The following is a 17666-nucleotide window of genomic DNA, read 5'->3' on the forward strand; positions in this document are numbered from 1 at the left end:
CCAGCTTCATTCACTTGTAGCCAAATACAAGGAGTAAGAAGACTGAGTGGCTGCATAGAGGGAGAGCAAAGAAAAGAGTGTTTTGAAACAGTGTGAAATAGTCAGGAACAGTGACAGAAAACAAGCATGCTCATTTGAAATGTGCACAGAAACACTGGGGATATAGGAGGATTATAGAATAGAATCAAAGAATGATTTGTGTTGGAAGGGACCTTTAAGATCATATAGTTCCAACTCCCCTGCTATAGGCATGGACACCTCCCACTAGACCAGATTGCTCACTGGCACATTGGGCCTTGACTGCTTCCAGGGAAGGGGCATCTACAATCTCTCTGAGCAACCTGTTCCAGTGTCTCACCAACCTGACAGTAGAAAATTTCTTCCTAATATCTAGTCTAAATCTATCCTCTTTCCATTTCCTCTTGTCCTGTCACTGCATGCGCTTATAAAGTCCCTCCCCAGCTTTCCTGTAGGTCCCCTTCAGGTACTGGAAGGCCGCTATAAGGTCCCCCCGGAACCTTCTCTTCTCCAGTCTGAAGAGCCCCAGCTCTCTTAGCCTGTCCTCGCAGGGGAGATGGTCTAGGCCTCTGATCATCTTTGTGATCCTCCTCTGGACCTGCTCCAGCAGCTCCATGTCCATCTTCTGTTGGGAGTCCCAGAACTGGACCCAGTACTCCAGGTGGGGTCTCAAGAGAGCACAGGAGATGGGCAGAATCACCTCCCCCGACCTGCTGGTTATACTTCTCTTGATGCAACCTAGGATATGGTTGGCCTTCTGGGCTGTAAGCACACCTTGCCAGCTGATCTTGAGTCTCTCATTAGCTGACACCCAAAAATCCTTCTCAGGACTGCTCTCAAGCCATTCTCTGCCCAGAATGTATTTCTGTTTGGGATTGCCCCAATCCAGGAGCAGGACTTTGCACTTGGACTTGTTGAACTTCATGAAGTGGGCATGGACCTTCCTCTCAAGCCTGTCTGGGTCCCTTTGGATAGCATCCGTTCCCTCTAGCATGTCAACTGCACAACTCAGCTTGGTGTCATCAAGATTGAAGGATGAGAAGTAGGGTTAGTGGCAGCTGAAGGGCCTTCAGTGACAAAAGAGATATACTGGGGAGAAAAGTAGTAGCTTTGAGAAATTAAGCCCGTTAATAAAAAGATGAGCAGGGGTGAAATTAATTAGAGCTCTGCAGAGGCACTATGGCCCTTGTGGGAAGGACCCAGTTCTGATACTCTTGTTTAGCACTGTCTAGATTGCTTTAGTGGGGACTTCTTGGAGGACGTTGTACAGTTAGAAGGCAGAGATTGTAAAGGACTCACATTTAAATAGGTGAATAACTGTGAGGAAAACCTCCTCGCATCAGCTATCCTCAGTATTTTCAACATGAAATGTATGAAGTTACTAAAACATATGAGTGTTTACAGTCAGGACTGTTTTTAGCAGCATTTTTTTTTCTTTTCTTTTTTTTTTTTTTTTAAGTCTGTTAACTGAAGTTGTATTTATAGGATTTTCTGTCTGTCTGGAAACTTTGCATTTTATGCTTCCAGAAGATGGAATTATATGTAAACCAGCAGCTATCACAGGATCTATGTTGAAAAGTGAAGAGCCAGTAGTTGCAAGTCCCACAGGGCACTGCATGGTCCTGGTCCCAAAGCAGCCAGATCAGGAAGCGGATCACAGCCACCATGACCACTCGTGAGCTTGGATTTCCTTCCTGTGGTACAGCGGGGAGGGAGGAGGCTACACCATTTGTTTCTGGATCTCAATTTGACATGCAGTTGCACAGCAGCCAGGATGTAGCCTGGGAGGTACAAAAGCTCCAAGCTCACAAACTGTGGGAAGCTTATTTGTGGCTGTGATCAGCAGACAAACACAGGCACAAGCCACATGTTGTCTCTAAAGGACAACTAGTGAAGGCACAATCAGTGCATAGATACTTCGTTCTTGTACCTGGCAGTAGTGGCTTTCTTTAGATTAATTTACTCAAAAATCAGACTCCAGGGAAGCGGAGAATTAAATCATTTAGATTAACCCCTCCCTCAGCACTGTGAATTCCAAGGAGCAAGTGCTGACACACTGCTGGGCCCTTACAAGTTCAGTCCCAAAGGAGCACGTGCTAGAAGGCCTCATTTAGCAGCAGGTTTTTAAATTCAGATGTTAGATCAAGAGCAGGGAACAAAATAAATGGTCTCAGACAAAATTTCATTGTTTAATTGACAAAGTATTTTCACCTTCCTGCTTTTCTCCTTAATCCTCTGTTTCTGTCCCTGACTAAATCTAACTGCTTAACCTAGTTTTCTGTAGGTCCTCAGAAACTATTTGTTATGAACTGACATTTACCTTGAACTTTTCTGCTTTTTTGCCTTGCCACACTTGATGTGTGTACAAAATGTCTAACAGTGCACATCAAAATGAATGTCACGTGTTTATACTTTTGTAATTACATAATTCAGATTATGAAAACATACCACTTTTCAACTGTTTACCTAAGCATTAAATTCTTCAAAACACTAATGTGTTCTTTTCTTTCTTATGTACAGCAAAATTTGGAGAGTAACCTCACCAACCTTATTAAGAGGAATACTGAACTGGAAACTCTTCTGGCAAAACTCATTCAGACCTGTCAACATGTAGAAGTGAGTACTGACCTGCATTTGAAATACTTGTAAACTGAATTACATTCACTTTGAGCTTTCAGAAAAGTTTTAAACAAAATCATAGCAAGTACAAAACTAAATTAGGGTCATGATAAACAGATTTGGAATTTTTCCACTGTTAAATGGTATTCTCATTACAGCTAATCCTCTTTACGTTCATTCCTGTTCCCTTTAAATTACAATTTTATGTTTGCTTGGCCCTCAACAATGCTAACCTTGGGTACACCACTGACTATCTGTAGAATGCTTATCTGCTTGGCTCCTTTGCAAGGCAGAATCATATATACTGATGGAAAACTAAGGCAAAGAAATAGTAAGGCCCGGACCCACAATGCTTTCTATCTGCCATTGATTACGTCTAAAATCAGAATTAAGTATCTAAATACAGATGTAGCCTTCAAAAGTCATGTAAGAAATATATATTTTTTTCCAAAGAATAAAGATGCCTACAAGTCTTTGAGTTGCCTGAGGATATCACAGAAAGGAAGGACCTGGTTTCAAATTACCTCCAAATCTAGGGGATACTTTAGATGGCCCTGTGGGGACTGCTGCTCTATATGCAAATTAAAATAATCACAGACTAATTTAACAACGGGAGCTGACATAGGAAGAAAAGAGAGTCTAAAATAGACTCCGTTTTAGCAGTTCTCTTTTTACATTTTTCAACTCTATCAGACCTTTTCAGTTTCTTAATGTATATTCCGGTCAGTGGAGCAAAAACCACCATGAACAAATAGCTTCCACGTTATAAAAACTTGCAGAAGACAGCATGAAATACTGTCATTATGCTTTCTGTCATTAAAATTGCACAAATATCCCCATGGCATCAAAGTAGCTACCAAAGCTTTCCTTGTGGTCAGTCTCAGCTGTGAGTCCAAAGTGACAGACCACATATAAAATATATTTCCCCCCCTCCTCCAGGAAAATTGTGAATGAAGAATACTAGGAGACCAGGGAAGGCTCAACCTCATCAGGTCCACATGTTTCTTGACAGATATGAAATTCATTGAGATACACTGTGCTGACGATTTGCAGTGCTATCAGTTCTCATAAGCGCTAAACTCAATTTTAGATGAATTGAGACAGGAGTCAGAGAACACATAATGGAGAATCACAACATAAATGGTGGTTTACACCTTAATCACAGAGAAAAGGTATTTTCAGTTGAGCAGCTAATTGCTAGCCAGATTAGCATAGCAAAATTATTTTTTCAGTGAAGAATGGTTGGAGTTTTGTTTGCATTACAATACTGTCTGTTGACAGGCTTCAACACAGGAACATTTCACTCCTGACTGCATTATGATTACTGCGGCAACCTTATTTATTCAGAGAAGAGTATGCAGTATGTGCCTAGCTGCATATAATAATAGTAATGTTGAGTATGGCTGTCCATACATGCAAAAGGAAGCCATGTTCTTTGTCAGCATTACTTGGAGAATAGTACTCAGGAATTTGGGTGAGGAAGGTAGCCTCAACCCAGAGCTTTGAGACGTGGGTATGATGGGCAGAAAGTTAACTCTGACATACATTGCCTTAACACAGCCGCCTGCAAGCTCTGGAGAAATACATTCTTTTCTACTGTCTGCCAGCTTTTCAGCAAAGCCTCTTTTTCTTACTTAGGAAGTTCCTTAGAGACTCTCTGTAGGACTTCTTTTTCAGACCAAAATTCAGCCACCTGACTAGGCCCAAGAGCAACTGTTGGTTGTGAGTAGATTCAAAGTCATGTCTTAAAAAATTCGTACTTGTTGACAGTGGCAATGGCAGATGTTGGAGCAATAAAACCAAACAACAACAAACAAAAACAAAACAAAACACAAGACTGTTCTTCCAAAGAGATCCACCCCATCCATTTTTCTACCAGCTAGTTGGCTTGTCACCTCTGTAGAGCCTCACTGACTCAGTGGGGCTCTAGAAAACCATGAACGTTATCACAAGATTAGACTTGAAGTAATGGGTAATGGATTTGAGCTCTTTATAATACGCAGGAATAACATTATACAGAATAAATGTAGCATTGGATAGGATGACTGTTGCAGATAATGAGAGACAGAGACGAGACACATTTTCTTCCAATATATATAAAACTCAGAGCAAAAAGTATGAAGCAGATAAGCCCAGCATGGCATAAAGCCTCTTCTACATTGATGGCATATATTCAAGATGTGCTAGATATATAAAATTTTAAATTGTTCCTCCTCCTCTGCACTGTATTTCCACCAGTGGTATGGGCTATTACAAAAAATCCAACTTGTTCAACTTGTAACAGATGTGCTACTGTCCCTTGAGTCCTGTTTTAGAAAATTTCTCTGTAGATGTAAAGAAATAGCAGCAAAGATGTTAATAAATTCCTACCACGTCTTATTCTTCAAATTAGTCTAATTAGCATTTAAATTAGCTGAATATTAAGAAATGAGCTTCAGTCAAAACCCTGGACCTAAGCAACACTGGAAATCAGGCAAGTGGGGATCTGGAAGTAAACTCTCAGGCTATCTGTTTTCTCCAGAACTATGTGAAAACTTCAGATATGATGTGAATATCTCAAACACCCAAGATGCCGAGGCTTGTACAGAATTTAAAATTCACTGTGCTCTTTTTCTTTGTGCTTTTTCTATACCGTAATTCACCCAAACAAAAATAGAGAATGAAACAAACGGTATGCTGTTGTAATGTTAATATTAAAAAATTTATATTAGAAGATGTTTATAAAAGCCTAAGTTTCCAATGATTATCTTAGCGTTGCCATATGAACTCATTAACTGGTTGAAACTGAGCAGGCAGTTAGTTTTATAGGAGAGGTCTCGCAGTTTTCTTTTTCATTTTTGATACAGTATGTTACAGATAATGATGTAAAATATAGTGAATGCCATTTTTAAGCATTTAAAAATACGGGTAATGCTGTGTAAAATCTGCTAGACTATCATTACCTAATTTAAAATTATTTTAGTGCTGGTTTATATTTTCAGATTTTAAAACCCACCGAGAGAAAGGAAGAAGCCTGGGGGGGTTCATGCCAAACAATGTGAACTTTGAAAAACAAAGGAGAAAAGGAGGTTATTGGTCCTTGTGTTAAAGTTTCCCAATTTTTATTAAGGGGTAATCAAAAACAATTGTTCCAATTAATGTGTGTGTAGAAACTAGAAACAAACACCAACTTATTAAAAAAGCTTGTATCGTCTCAGGAAACAAACAAACAAAAAAACCTCAACACTGTCACGAGAAAGGAAAAATGTATGTCATTGTTGGCTTTTGATATGGACCAGGAGCTGATGTTCCTTAACATGAACAACAAACAGACCATGTGTCTTTTGCATAAATGTATCCTCACCAGCCAAACCAAATGTTGTTACAGTGCCACTGTTTCTCATCAACAAAGTGTGCTGTTAATGGCTTCCCAGCAACAGACTTCATGGCAGATTAATTAATTTACCACACATCCTTCTCATCAGGCGATTGTAACCTCATCCATAGCAAAAACTAAATCCTGTCACTCTCTGTCCTAAAACTAAAGCTTGTTCCCTTCAGAAAGAGATCCATTTTCACTTTTCTCTCATAGTAGCAGGCAGGAACTAGTCAGCATTGTGCACTCTCTGGAAACTGGATGATTTCCAGCAGCAAGGGAGAGGGTTCGGGAGCTGCCTTTCGCCACAGCAATGGGGACATAAATCTTAACTATTTTTAGATGGACGTCATCAATTTGTGATAAGATTTATCCTGATGTGGGATCTAATCTTGAGAGACTAGAGGAGTCCACTCCCAGACTTGGGTTCCTGTGAGTGGTTTTGGGCCTATCAGCGGGAGAAGCTGGGCGAATAAATCAAGCCAGACTTGTCTTTACTGCTTTAAGTGAAGCTGAGATATTATTAAGTGTTTTATAAAATCTGGATGACTGACTTTGTGCCCAATATGAAAGTATAGTCTGTGCTAATACTTAGTTTATGGTAACACTTAATTAAAAAAATCCCATTTTCTCAGTGGGAGCCACGCCCTGAGAACTACACACTTCAGACGCTTAAAATTCTTTTCTATCCCAAATCTTTCTTTTTATTTAGAAACATACAGGCACGCTGATTTTACTCACTTTCTAGACTCATTCCTGACATGTGTTTTCTTCTACATTTGCTTTTGCACTCTCCGTTCCTCTGAAATCCCATCTATCTTCCTTGATTTTCCTGAAAATCCCAAGGCTGTTCATCAGGAAAGTTTTGTTTTCCTTCCTTGGAGATAATGGCGGGTCTACAACCTCACACCCTTGGCCAGGCTGCTTTCTGCAGCTTTCCACAGCGTGTGAGGGGGTGCAGAGCCCCAGAGTCCCAGTACTTCTCCTCTGTGAGGATCACCAGGCTTGGCTGTAACAAATGGTAGGTTGATTCATATGACAAAATGCAGTTTTCTGTGCAGACTGAGAAGGTTGAATAGAAATGGCTTCTCAACTTAAATATAACTATTTCATAGAATCATAGGATTGTTTGAGTTGGAAGGGACTTTGAAAGGCCATCTAGTCCAACTCCCCTGCAATGAACAGGGACATCTATAGCTAGATCAGGGCGCTCAGAGCCTATTTATAGTTCCAGTTTGCAGTTTTCATGCATCTTATAATATCTGTAGAAAACCTGTAAATAAAGCACTAAAACCAGTCCTGGTAGATTATTAGCTATAAATTCCATGGACATTCACCCAGTGAGGGAGCCCTCTAGCATGTGGGTAAATCAGCAAGTGTCTGTAAAGAGTCCATAAAAACATCTGTGTGTGTCAGGAAAGTCGCTACTTCATTTTGGAGTTAAGGGGAAGATGTCTGGGGAAAAGAAGTTAAATGGCATACATTAACAGCCCACGTATAAGCGCTCTACGGCAGCTGGGGCTCTAGCTGGAGTCCTACTGCTGCCGAATTTTGTTGGTAACAGATAGGTGTATCTGAAATTTCTTGTAAGAGCCTTGGACAAATCTTCTAAAACCACCATTGTAAAATTGGAATTGACGGAGTTTGCAAGGCATCTTTGCTGTTATGAGTGCATGAGTTTGCTGCAGGCATTTTAAATCATGACCATAATAGAGATTAGGCACAAATTTGAGCGTGAGACTCTTTTGCCAGTTATTTTTTTCTAAACACTTTCAGTATTGTTTCTGGACATGCTTCTCATCTCTTCTAGGAAGTATATGATCAAGCATCTATTATTTAGTCAATACCATGAATCTGCTCTCATCTGTTATGCAGAAACATAATCTGAATTCAGCTGGAGGAAAAATTGGAGCAGTTATCCGAGGGAGAGGGGAAAGGAAATAGGTTTTGCTTGTAGACAGTTTTATAACATCTGTACCTCAGTCTTTTTGTTTGGTTTGGTTTTATTTTCAATTCACCAAACGTCATAGGAAGTAAATTCTGGACACTGCTGCAAAATCATTTTTGGCTACACAAAGAGGGGAAGGCATTTCCCTATAATTGCATAACCCTCAAACTTCTGCCTCCTTTGCTTTCTGTTTGTGATGGAAATGTTCAGTTTCTAGCTCACTTCTAAAGATCTGCTGCAGGCTAAATCTCAGCAAAAACTTCCCAATCAAAAATTGTATTTGTGTCTCGTAGTGTGTTTTTATAGCTATGTTATGCAATCATCTGAACAAAGCAGGATATTGAACGGTCCTCAGCACAGACAGTGAACATTTACACCAGTCAGCCATGTTTTAAATCAGTGTGGCAGCAGCCATGCAAAAAGAGATGAAGAGAAGATGGCAGCACCTGCAAAAAGCCTGCTGTTATCTTTTTTTCATCTTTTTTTTTTCTTTTTTTTCCCCCTTGCCTTATCAAAAAGAAATGAGCCATATGGAAAAACTATAAATAATGAAAATTCAAATTTCTGTTTAGACTGTGTCTACAAGAGTGCTTCCTTAAATTTAATGACACTGTGTGGTCTCCGTCCTTTTTTATATGAGATACGTGGAGCATTTCTGCTGTTTGAGGGAAAGTAAAATCAGAACTGAGCTGTCAGAGTGATTCCCTGAAGAAGCACAAACACTGAAGAGGCTTTGTCTGTGACAGTAAAAAACAGTGGATGCTCATGTTTTCACTGTCATGGCACTTACTCCTTTTTGAGATTTGGGTCCATTGCATTCAAAGCCTGGGTAAATTGAGTAGTTCTCTTTAGGAAAACATAAAGGCAAAGGCCTTATGTAGATTTTGGTGTCTGAACTGCAGCAGATGTCCTTTGTAGTCATACATAGCTGAATATTTGTGCTTTGGAATAAGAAATACACTTTGGTGGGGTTTTCTAGACAATAGGGAAGGGACAATGAATTAAAAAAGTGTTTACCATCAGTCTGAAATATATAGGGTAGGTAATATGGAAAGTATCTGCATTGAAAATTCCTTTTTTTTTCTGTCCTAATGCCTCCTAGTTTTGCGAAGGTACAAGACATTTGTCCAGCAGCTATAGTCTCTTTAAGTCCTAGAAGTAACCTTTTTTTTATAATTTTTTTTAAAGTAGGCAGGAGAAGGACTTGAAGGAAATTGGGAGCTATTTTTCTCAATGAGAGATTAATTAGCAAACTTGATGTGAATAAAACCCTAAGGAAGGTTTATAGCGTTTTTTTCCTCTGACAGTTTCTAATGAGAGGGAGATGTTTTATCTGTTAACATGGTTTAGATGAAATACGTGGCATGATCCACTTTTGATTTACAAGCACTTCAGTTCTACCTTTAACTCCGTTCTCATAAAACTTGATTTCATTCAAAGTAACTTCAAGGAAGCTTCAGCGAGTCTTAATTTCACATAATAGTGGAGAAATTTTGGAGATAAAACTAACAACACACTAAATATATGGATACTTCAGAATTAATACTTATTCAAGGATGTCCTCAATTCATGCCCAGTATGCCCTAGCCTAGTAGTCAAATATTATTTGCCTAAGGAAACATTTAATTGCTTTCACAGATGACTAATTAAATGCATAATTGGTCACATATATGTGTCTAGAACTGCAGCACTTATGCAGACACGTAATGTACAGATTAGGCATATACTACAATGTGTATTGTTTTGTAACGTTTGGAGTCATGATTATGATATGGGTTGCATGGACTAAATATAAACTAGTAGGAATACTTGTCACTGCCTGGTAAAAAGACCAGTTCCCATTCCCTCCATCTCTTCCTCTGCCTCACACCCACACATGAGTATGTGTTCGCATTTGTGTCAGACTGACATCCCTGCAAAACTTTGTCCTTAGAATTAGAAAGTAAATTTCAATCACTGTAAATCACTAATCAAGTATTACAGCAGGTAATACTTTGTGCCTACCATCTGAGAGCATAACTCAGCAGTCAAAATGCCCTTGCTTTTTGGAGCTCTGTCGATGAGACGTTTACCTTTATGGGAACAAAGTACTCCTAGGTTTCTCCACTATCTACTCTAACAGAAGCTGCTGAACAATAACAAGAGCAGCAAGAAGACCAAAGGCATTGTTCCTCTAGTAAATATGCTAAATACTGGGCCAGAGACCCCAGATCCTGGATGAGCATTTTAAGTACTGAACTGCTGGATACAAGGGTTCCTCTTCAGCATCCTTTGAACTTCAGCGATTACTTACTTGGTTTTGTTTTTCTACCCTGAATAAACCAAGTGGAATATTTTGCTCAACATGACACAAAGGCATGGTGTCAGCAGGAAAAACAAAATCAGAACAATAAATAAGTAAATATTGTTCAATTCAAAAAAATATTTTTATTATTTAGGTTCAAAGAATCGATTAACAGAAAGGGGCAAAAAATAATGACTTAAAGGATTAATTTAACCCTCTTAGCGTGCCTTGAAAAAACACATCCCTCCTAAGGGCTGGTTTCACTAACAGCTTAATCCAGTCTTAAACACCACTGCTGCCAGAAGTGCCCCCCCCTCTGCTGCTGCCCTCCCAGCTGTGCTGCTCTGCTTGCTTCCTGTGTGCCAGTGCAATGTCCAAGTCAGCCAGGTGAGCTCAGCCCTGCTATTTCCCCAGGTGGCTGCACCACTTTCAGCGCATAGAAGGAAACTGGGGAAAGACTTTTCTTTTTGGCAGTATGATCCCAGAGCAGTTTAACCTAGCTGTGAAACTGCATTTTTTCTCTCAGTAAATATCTTTCCTCCACTGTGCTTTCCTATGCTGAAAAAAAGGCTAACTGTAGGTTCAGCATCATGCTGCATTTGTGTTTTGTAACAAACGGTGCTTGGTTTCTTGAGGCAGGCCAAGTCTGTCATCTGTCAGCCTCACCACATCTGGAGAGGTTCCTTATTAGAATTTTCCAGACAATCTGAATTTAAGAAGTTTAATGTTTTTAATGGAAATCTTATGAAAACAATTTGTTTGCTTTCCATGAAACTTCTGTGTTGTTTTTGCTTTGTTCTGCTTTGCTCCTCTGATTGGATTGTAAATGTCACTGGAGGACTGCTAGGATCCTTGCTGGTTGGTTTTTCTCAACCATCTGCTTCAAAGCACAGCAAGGCAAAAAAAAAAAACCCAAAAAACCAAACCAAACCAAAACAAAAAACTTTAAAGTAATATTTGAATGAGTAATGCAAGTATTTCAGACTTCTAAAAAGGTTTACTTTTAGTCAAGATTGGGAAAGATAGCCTTATCAGTTTGACTCAAAGCACTATCTATAGCTATCCTTGCCTAATTGGTTCTTCATTCACCGAATTCCTAGGTAGCCAGAGTCAGTTGCTGTACTTTTGTGCTGACCTTTGTTTAACCTGCACCGAGACTGCCTCTAGACCCAGGTTAGAGATAAAGGTAGAATGCAAACAAAAACAAAGCCTCTGGCACCTTGAAATGGGAGATGGCCATTCCTTTCTCTTGCACCAATTTAGTCTAAAGCAGTTGTAGTTGATCCCTTCAGTTGGCAAGCTGATTAATATCACATATTTCCAAAGGCACAGTTTGTCACAATAGATAAAATCAGTTTTACTCTTAGACCTGATGAAATCTGAAAAAGCTTTAGTCTAAAAGTTGCTTTTGCTCAACAAAAGTAAATTGAATAACCTGTATTATCAAATAGGGATATGAAAGGAAAGAATTCCTGGCCAGGAATTCCAGCTTAAAATCTAAAGAGAAAGAAATATGTGGCAATAAAGTATTGATTGTTAAGCAGAATTAATGCAATTTGTTGTTTTTTTTTTCTCTTTTATTATTAGTTTGCATTATTTGTATTATTATTCTTTATTATTTTTTTTAATGCATAAATAGTAATTCTGTAACCATCAACTTACACCCATAAAGAAAAGCTGATATTCTTTACTTTCCTGGATGGCCATGCCTGTGGCATTTTGAGGCATGTAGGCCATTTTTAAATAGGAAAGCTAAAACCTAAACACATACCTCACTTTCCAGAGATCTTTCTACAACCTACTTTATTTCAGTTTCCACAACTAATGGAGGACTAGTGAATAAAAATTACTCTGGTTTTGATTAATTTATCCCAGTCAGTACAGTCTTAAAGAAGCAGGCAACCTCTCAGAGTGTCTTATTTTGTTTGTCATTTTGGGATTATTTGCCAATGGACTTAAGCATTTGCACTTGTAGATAAAATTGGCTCACCCATAAGGAATTCCAGAGGGAGAGTTCTGCTCCTGTGGAAAAAAGTGTGCTGAGATACTAAAATATCGTTTGATTCTGGAATATTAGTTTTCATAGTGTGAATTCAGTCCAATGGCACTCTGTTTGCCTTTGAGTTAACCATAGCAGCTTTCCTGTAACCTTGAACCACTAGCAGCGTTACAGTTTTCTGATTTCCCAAACATCTGCTAGGGACTTTGAAACCACCATTTTCATTTTCATATGACCTAAGCTGCAATTTAACTCAGGTCTCTGAAGATGAAAGCCTAGGAAGCCTCTACAGAGAGTAGAATGCTTTCCAATACAGTTCTCAGCTTGTGGAGCTGGGAGCAGCTGGCCTGCTTTCCCCTTTGGGTCAGGAGGGCTTGTGGCTTCCAGCTCTCTGTCAGAGATGTGAGGAAATCCTATTTCTCTATTGTTTAACACCCACTCCTTGAGGCTTAGGCCATCAGACCTTATCCATCTGTCTGGAAAACCTGGAAAGATCTCTGCCTGTTTTTTTCAGCTAATTGTCTGAGGTATTAAGATGTTTGGGAAGTAGAAATAAATTACCCATGAAAGCAAAAGGACTAAGCTAAGTCCTTTCTAGTTTATTTTGTTGTGGAAAATGTCATAACTTCACTAAATCCTAACAAGGCTTCCGAGTCAGTTTTTAAAAAGTTTTGTGGTATGGAAGAGAGGTTTTTTTAAATGGTACCAACAGAACAAAAATACTTCAGGTTTAATATAGTTATGGTTATGGATTTCTAAGGAGTTTTCTAATGCCAAAACTAAGTGCGGTGATATCAGTGACATTTTCAAGAGAAAGTTGTCTCCAAGTCCAGCATAAACTCTTGGACAGTGCAAATCCTCTATTTAAGAACTGATATTCATCCTGGGTGGAGGATGCACAGAATTAATTCTATTCTCTACATGATTCAGAGCCTTCCACAACCCAAGTCAGTGACACAGCCTCCGGACTTTTCGAATGAGACTCTCAGTCTTTTTTTAATGAACTCTTTGGAAAGAGAGCTTGTTTTTAATGTGGAAAAATATAGAACATAAAACCTCAAGTATTTTCATCAGACAGAACTTGCATTCCTTGGCCAGTCCCAGCTGGAAGTTATTGTCAAGGTTGCTGTTCATCAAAGGACTCAAGCAGAAGGCAAAGACTCATTCTGGTATTTCTGTAGCACCTGTACAGCGGAGCCCTGTTCCATGCCTCTGGCTCTTTGGTCTGACATATGACTCCTCAGAAATACACAAGTAAATAATATTCAGTGTTAATCTCACAAGTAGTCCCTTTAGGGCCATTGCTAATATGCTGCACTTAAAGTTAGGCATGTGCTCAATTATGAAGTTATTACTTATTCAGAGGCCTTCTAGGCTGAAAATTTGATTAAGGAGTATTTCAGCTTGAGAAAAGCCCCCACATTAAATGTTGTTTTCTTTTTTCATGTAAGGCTCAGACATATAAAATAGTTTGGGGAATATTCTTTCCAGTTTTAATAAGCTCATGCAAACTATAACATTGGAAATGTCTTCAAATGAAGTTTATAAAAGAGTATACTTTTCAGATTTCAAAGGAAAAAGAAAAGTGTGTAGACAGTGTGTAAGAAATTCAAAGTTTTCTTCCAAGCATTTCATTTTTCTTAGTCTAGAGTTTCTTAATTTAAAATTTAATAAGTACTTTATTTTTTAAACCATCTGGGCATTAATGAAATGCTGCTGACTTAACCTTTCTGAACTCTCTCTATCATGAAAGTCACCCCAAATACTACTCAGGTCTACCACACAAAACACATTGATGATATAAGTGGTGATAGAAGTAACACTTTGAGTGGAAGCTACTCAAAAATCCTGTGAAATGTTACAGTAATTCAGTGCCAAAGTCAGCACAAGCATGAAAAACGTTGGTACTGAAGTAAAAAGATTTGCATCTGTGTGTAGCAAATGGGATTGTTGCCCCTTGACTGAGCCCATTTGAGATTCACCACCCTGGAGGAGTTTCAGTCCACTAGTGAAATAGATGTTGGTGCAGGGGAGATTTTTGTGTTGGACACCTTGTTGAAAACAGCTCTGTAGAAGTTCACACCAGTACAGTGTGTAACATGTGTAAGTACAGTGCTTGACCAGAAGGTGTTATACAGCTGATCTGGTGGGGTGATGATAATAGTAGGAAGGACAACTTTCACACAACCCAATTTTTGGACCTTCAGTAAGCCTGATATTTTAGTTGACTAGTTCTAGACTCTCCATAAGCCATCAGTGGAGAGATGTATGCACTGTCAGAGGCTTTGGGTGAGCTGCTCCATAGTCTGTCTCTCCTCACGGACTCTGATGGGAAGCCAGATGGAGGACTGTGAGTAGATAAACAGGCACCTAAACCTGCATGGTGAAAGTACTTTCAACTTCTTCACCTTCTATGTGCAGCATTCTTCAGAATTTTCAGTACCATCTATCCCCTTCCAGAAATGAATTTATTTTCTCTTTATAACCCTGACAGCATGATTAATATTTAAGCCAATGAAATATGCGACTAAATGGTAACCGTATAAAGGTTTGAGGAAGATAATCCAAAATCTTAATGAAAGGAGGTCTTTGTAAACAGGTCCCTTCTTTGCCCAGAGGACACAATGTGTTATACATAAGAAGGTATTTATAAAATTGGTCCTGGCCCAAACTTAGACACATAGGCATTTGCTTAATCTTAATGAGCTCTGTAATATGCTTACAGGTAAATGCATGTTTAAAAACATTGCTGGAAGAAAGAGAAGAAAGCTGAGACAGATCAAGGTGTTCATTGGACTGAAAAAAATAACCAAGGAGGGGAAATATAGTTAGCTTTCACCTGGAACTGTTTGCTGTTCTTGTTCACCACTAGCTCTACTAGTCCAATGGAAAAGGTGATGTAGTGTAGTTCTAGGAGAAACTGGCCAGGACTGAAGGCTGCTTTACCCTCCTAGTAAAGTGAGTATGGAAGCTCAACTCTGAAATCACTCCTTTTATTTTTTCTCAATTGCAGATATAATAAGGACTTTTCTCATTTATTATTTCTCCTTAAGCTGTTTATTTAAGCTACACGTACTACTGCTGGTAGGGAGGTACATTTTGCTTGTCATACAAAATGTTGACTTTCCATTGAAAAAAAACAGTCTCGTTCAGAAAGAAAGCATTTTCATCTGAAAAACAAAACTTTTCTATTTCAAGTTCTCTTATTTTGTGACAGTCAACATTTTCTGCAGAAAACTAGTTTTCTTTATTGCTTTTTTTTGGTGCTAGAAGCAGCTTCAGCAGCTCATATTATGTCTGCATCAGCACAGTTATATTCTGATTTATCATCAAAGTAGCAATGATAAAGAAGACGTTCCATACACATGACTAAGTAACGTCACTTGGATCTCTGGTTACTTGAATCTTTCACAAACCACTACATGGATACTGAAAATAGTTACGTGTTATGTTTTCAAATGTTAAATTCCACAAATCAAACATTAGGAATCACTGATGAATGCAATCAAGCCAAAGTAGTGAACATATATTGTCACTGTGTAACTCAATAGTTTGCACTTTGAGCATATAGTATAGTTCTGTTTCTATCAAAAAGGAAATGGTAGAGCTGGCAAAGTTTCAGAGAAGGAAACAAAAATGACTGAAAGTATGGAATGCCTTTTGTGCGAAGAAAAACTGAATCATATCAGACTCTTCGGTGTGGAAAAGAAGCCCTACAAGAGGATAAACTGGTAATCTAGTAGATCCACAGAAGATAGCCCTTATGAGAATTAATAATGATGTAAAAATTGTGTCTAGTTCAAGATGATTCTGGTTGGCTGAAACTGGTTGGAAGATGAGGCAGTATTCATGGGAACCACCATACATGCTTGACTTTCTTCAGACGCCTTGCTAGCAGATGCTGGCATTAGCAGCTAATGGAGGCAGGATACTGTACTAGAGGTAGTGTGTCATCCAGTACTTGTGCTCTTACATGTGTCATTCATGCAGTCCTATGTACTTCTTCAATCTGTGATGTGTTATGCACCTCCTGAAGAGCTTTCGTGTCTAATAACTATCAGCCATAACTGACATCACTGAGTCATCATAGGAACAGGCTTTCCTCACTTGAGTTGGAAATAAGATGGGGACTTAGTCTCAAGTCTTACCTCTTACAAAACATACAAATGAAACATTCTGTCATGTTACAGTATTTCACAAGGTCCAAGACAGGAAAATCAAAACAATATATAAACTGCACATGGAACAGCATTGGAAAAAAGTGAAAACCAACTTTTTATAAATAACAACTTTTAAATTAGAAAAATGAAAAACAAAAATAACAAAGAAGGCTTTGATAATCAATATGGTTTACTTTGTAGGTAAATGCATCTCGCCAAGAAACCAAGCTGATGGAAGAATGTGACCAGCTCATTGAAATAATACAACAGAGACGACAAATAATTGGAACCAAAATCAAGGAAGGAAAGGTAACAGCTTTTCTTCTTTAGGTCACAGAAACAACATTACTTCCTTATGCCTACAGCTTTTTGACTTCAGGTACTTAAAATTTTGTAAGTCTCCCTGTGTAGTCCTGGGCCATTACTTTTTTACATAAAGAGGAATTAAATCAGCTAAGGTTAGTATGTCAGACTTAAACACTTCATTTAGTATTTCTCATCCTACACACGATAATTTTTAAGGATAAACATTGAAATGATATCACTGTTGGTAAATAGTAATAAAATCATGACTAATTAATGCTTCCTTCCCTCTGCTGTATGCCTAACAGCCTATCTCCAAAATTTTCAGTTTCACAAAGTGACACAGTACTTGCTACACATTTCTAATTACTGAGTTATGATGATTATTCGTGGCAAACATACTGAGCAGTAAAATCTCTGATATTCAAGTTTCAACACATTGAGCTAGCTACCTGTTAACTCAGAACCACATTAGAGTTGAATTAACATTCTTATTTGCTTGGTACATGATGTTTACTCTTTAACTGCTAAACTAACCAAGTCAAATATAAACTCTTCTTGTGTGGGAAAGACTCAGGAAAGGAACAAAGTCAAGAGCAGGTTAAATGGTTCATTCAGCTGTCAAGCTATTCCAATTAACTTGAAATGAAAAGCCTGTAGGCAAGGGCTGACTTAAACATGTTTGAAGCTATTGGTCCTGTACACTGTGTGACAGAACCTGAATTTCCTCATGCTGTTAACAAAATGTAATTCCCTTCTACGTGGAAATGATGGCCTTTTGAATTATTGTTTCAACTGTGTTCCCCTATGTATTGAGACCAGCTGTGCATTCAGTGAAGTAGAAATCTTTCCTTTATTTTGGATTTATGCTTCATACATTAGTTACTTTTTAAAAGTTGCTTGTGAACATGTATTCTGATGTCCAAATGTATGTGAATATTGCTAATATCAGAATATATCCCCACTCTTTGCTCTACTTT

The 17666-nt window shown here is 38.6% G+C and overlaps 1 protein-coding gene across 11 annotated transcripts in view; it reads left to right on the forward strand.

The window, feature by feature from the left end:
- Positions 1 to 17666, forward strand: part of MID1 (midline 1) — a 241684-nt gene that overhangs the window by 193477 nt on the left and 30541 nt on the right. For all 11 annotated transcript variants that reach the window (XM_025148536.3, NM_001397661.1, NM_001397664.1 and 8 more), the window contains 2 exons: positions 2539 to 2634; positions 16585 to 16692. In XM_025148536.3, the coding sequence (XP_025004304.2) occupies positions 2539 to 2634; positions 16585 to 16692 (204 nt within the window). The remainder of the gene's footprint in view (positions 1 to 2538; positions 2635 to 16584; positions 16693 to 17666) is intronic.

Source organism: Gallus gallus, chromosome 1 (assembly GCF_016699485.2).
Source record: "Gallus gallus isolate bGalGal1 chromosome 1, bGalGal1.mat.broiler.GRCg7b, whole genome shotgun sequence".
In the NCBI taxonomy this organism is placed as follows: Eukaryota; Metazoa; Chordata; class Aves; order Galliformes; family Phasianidae; genus Gallus; species Gallus gallus.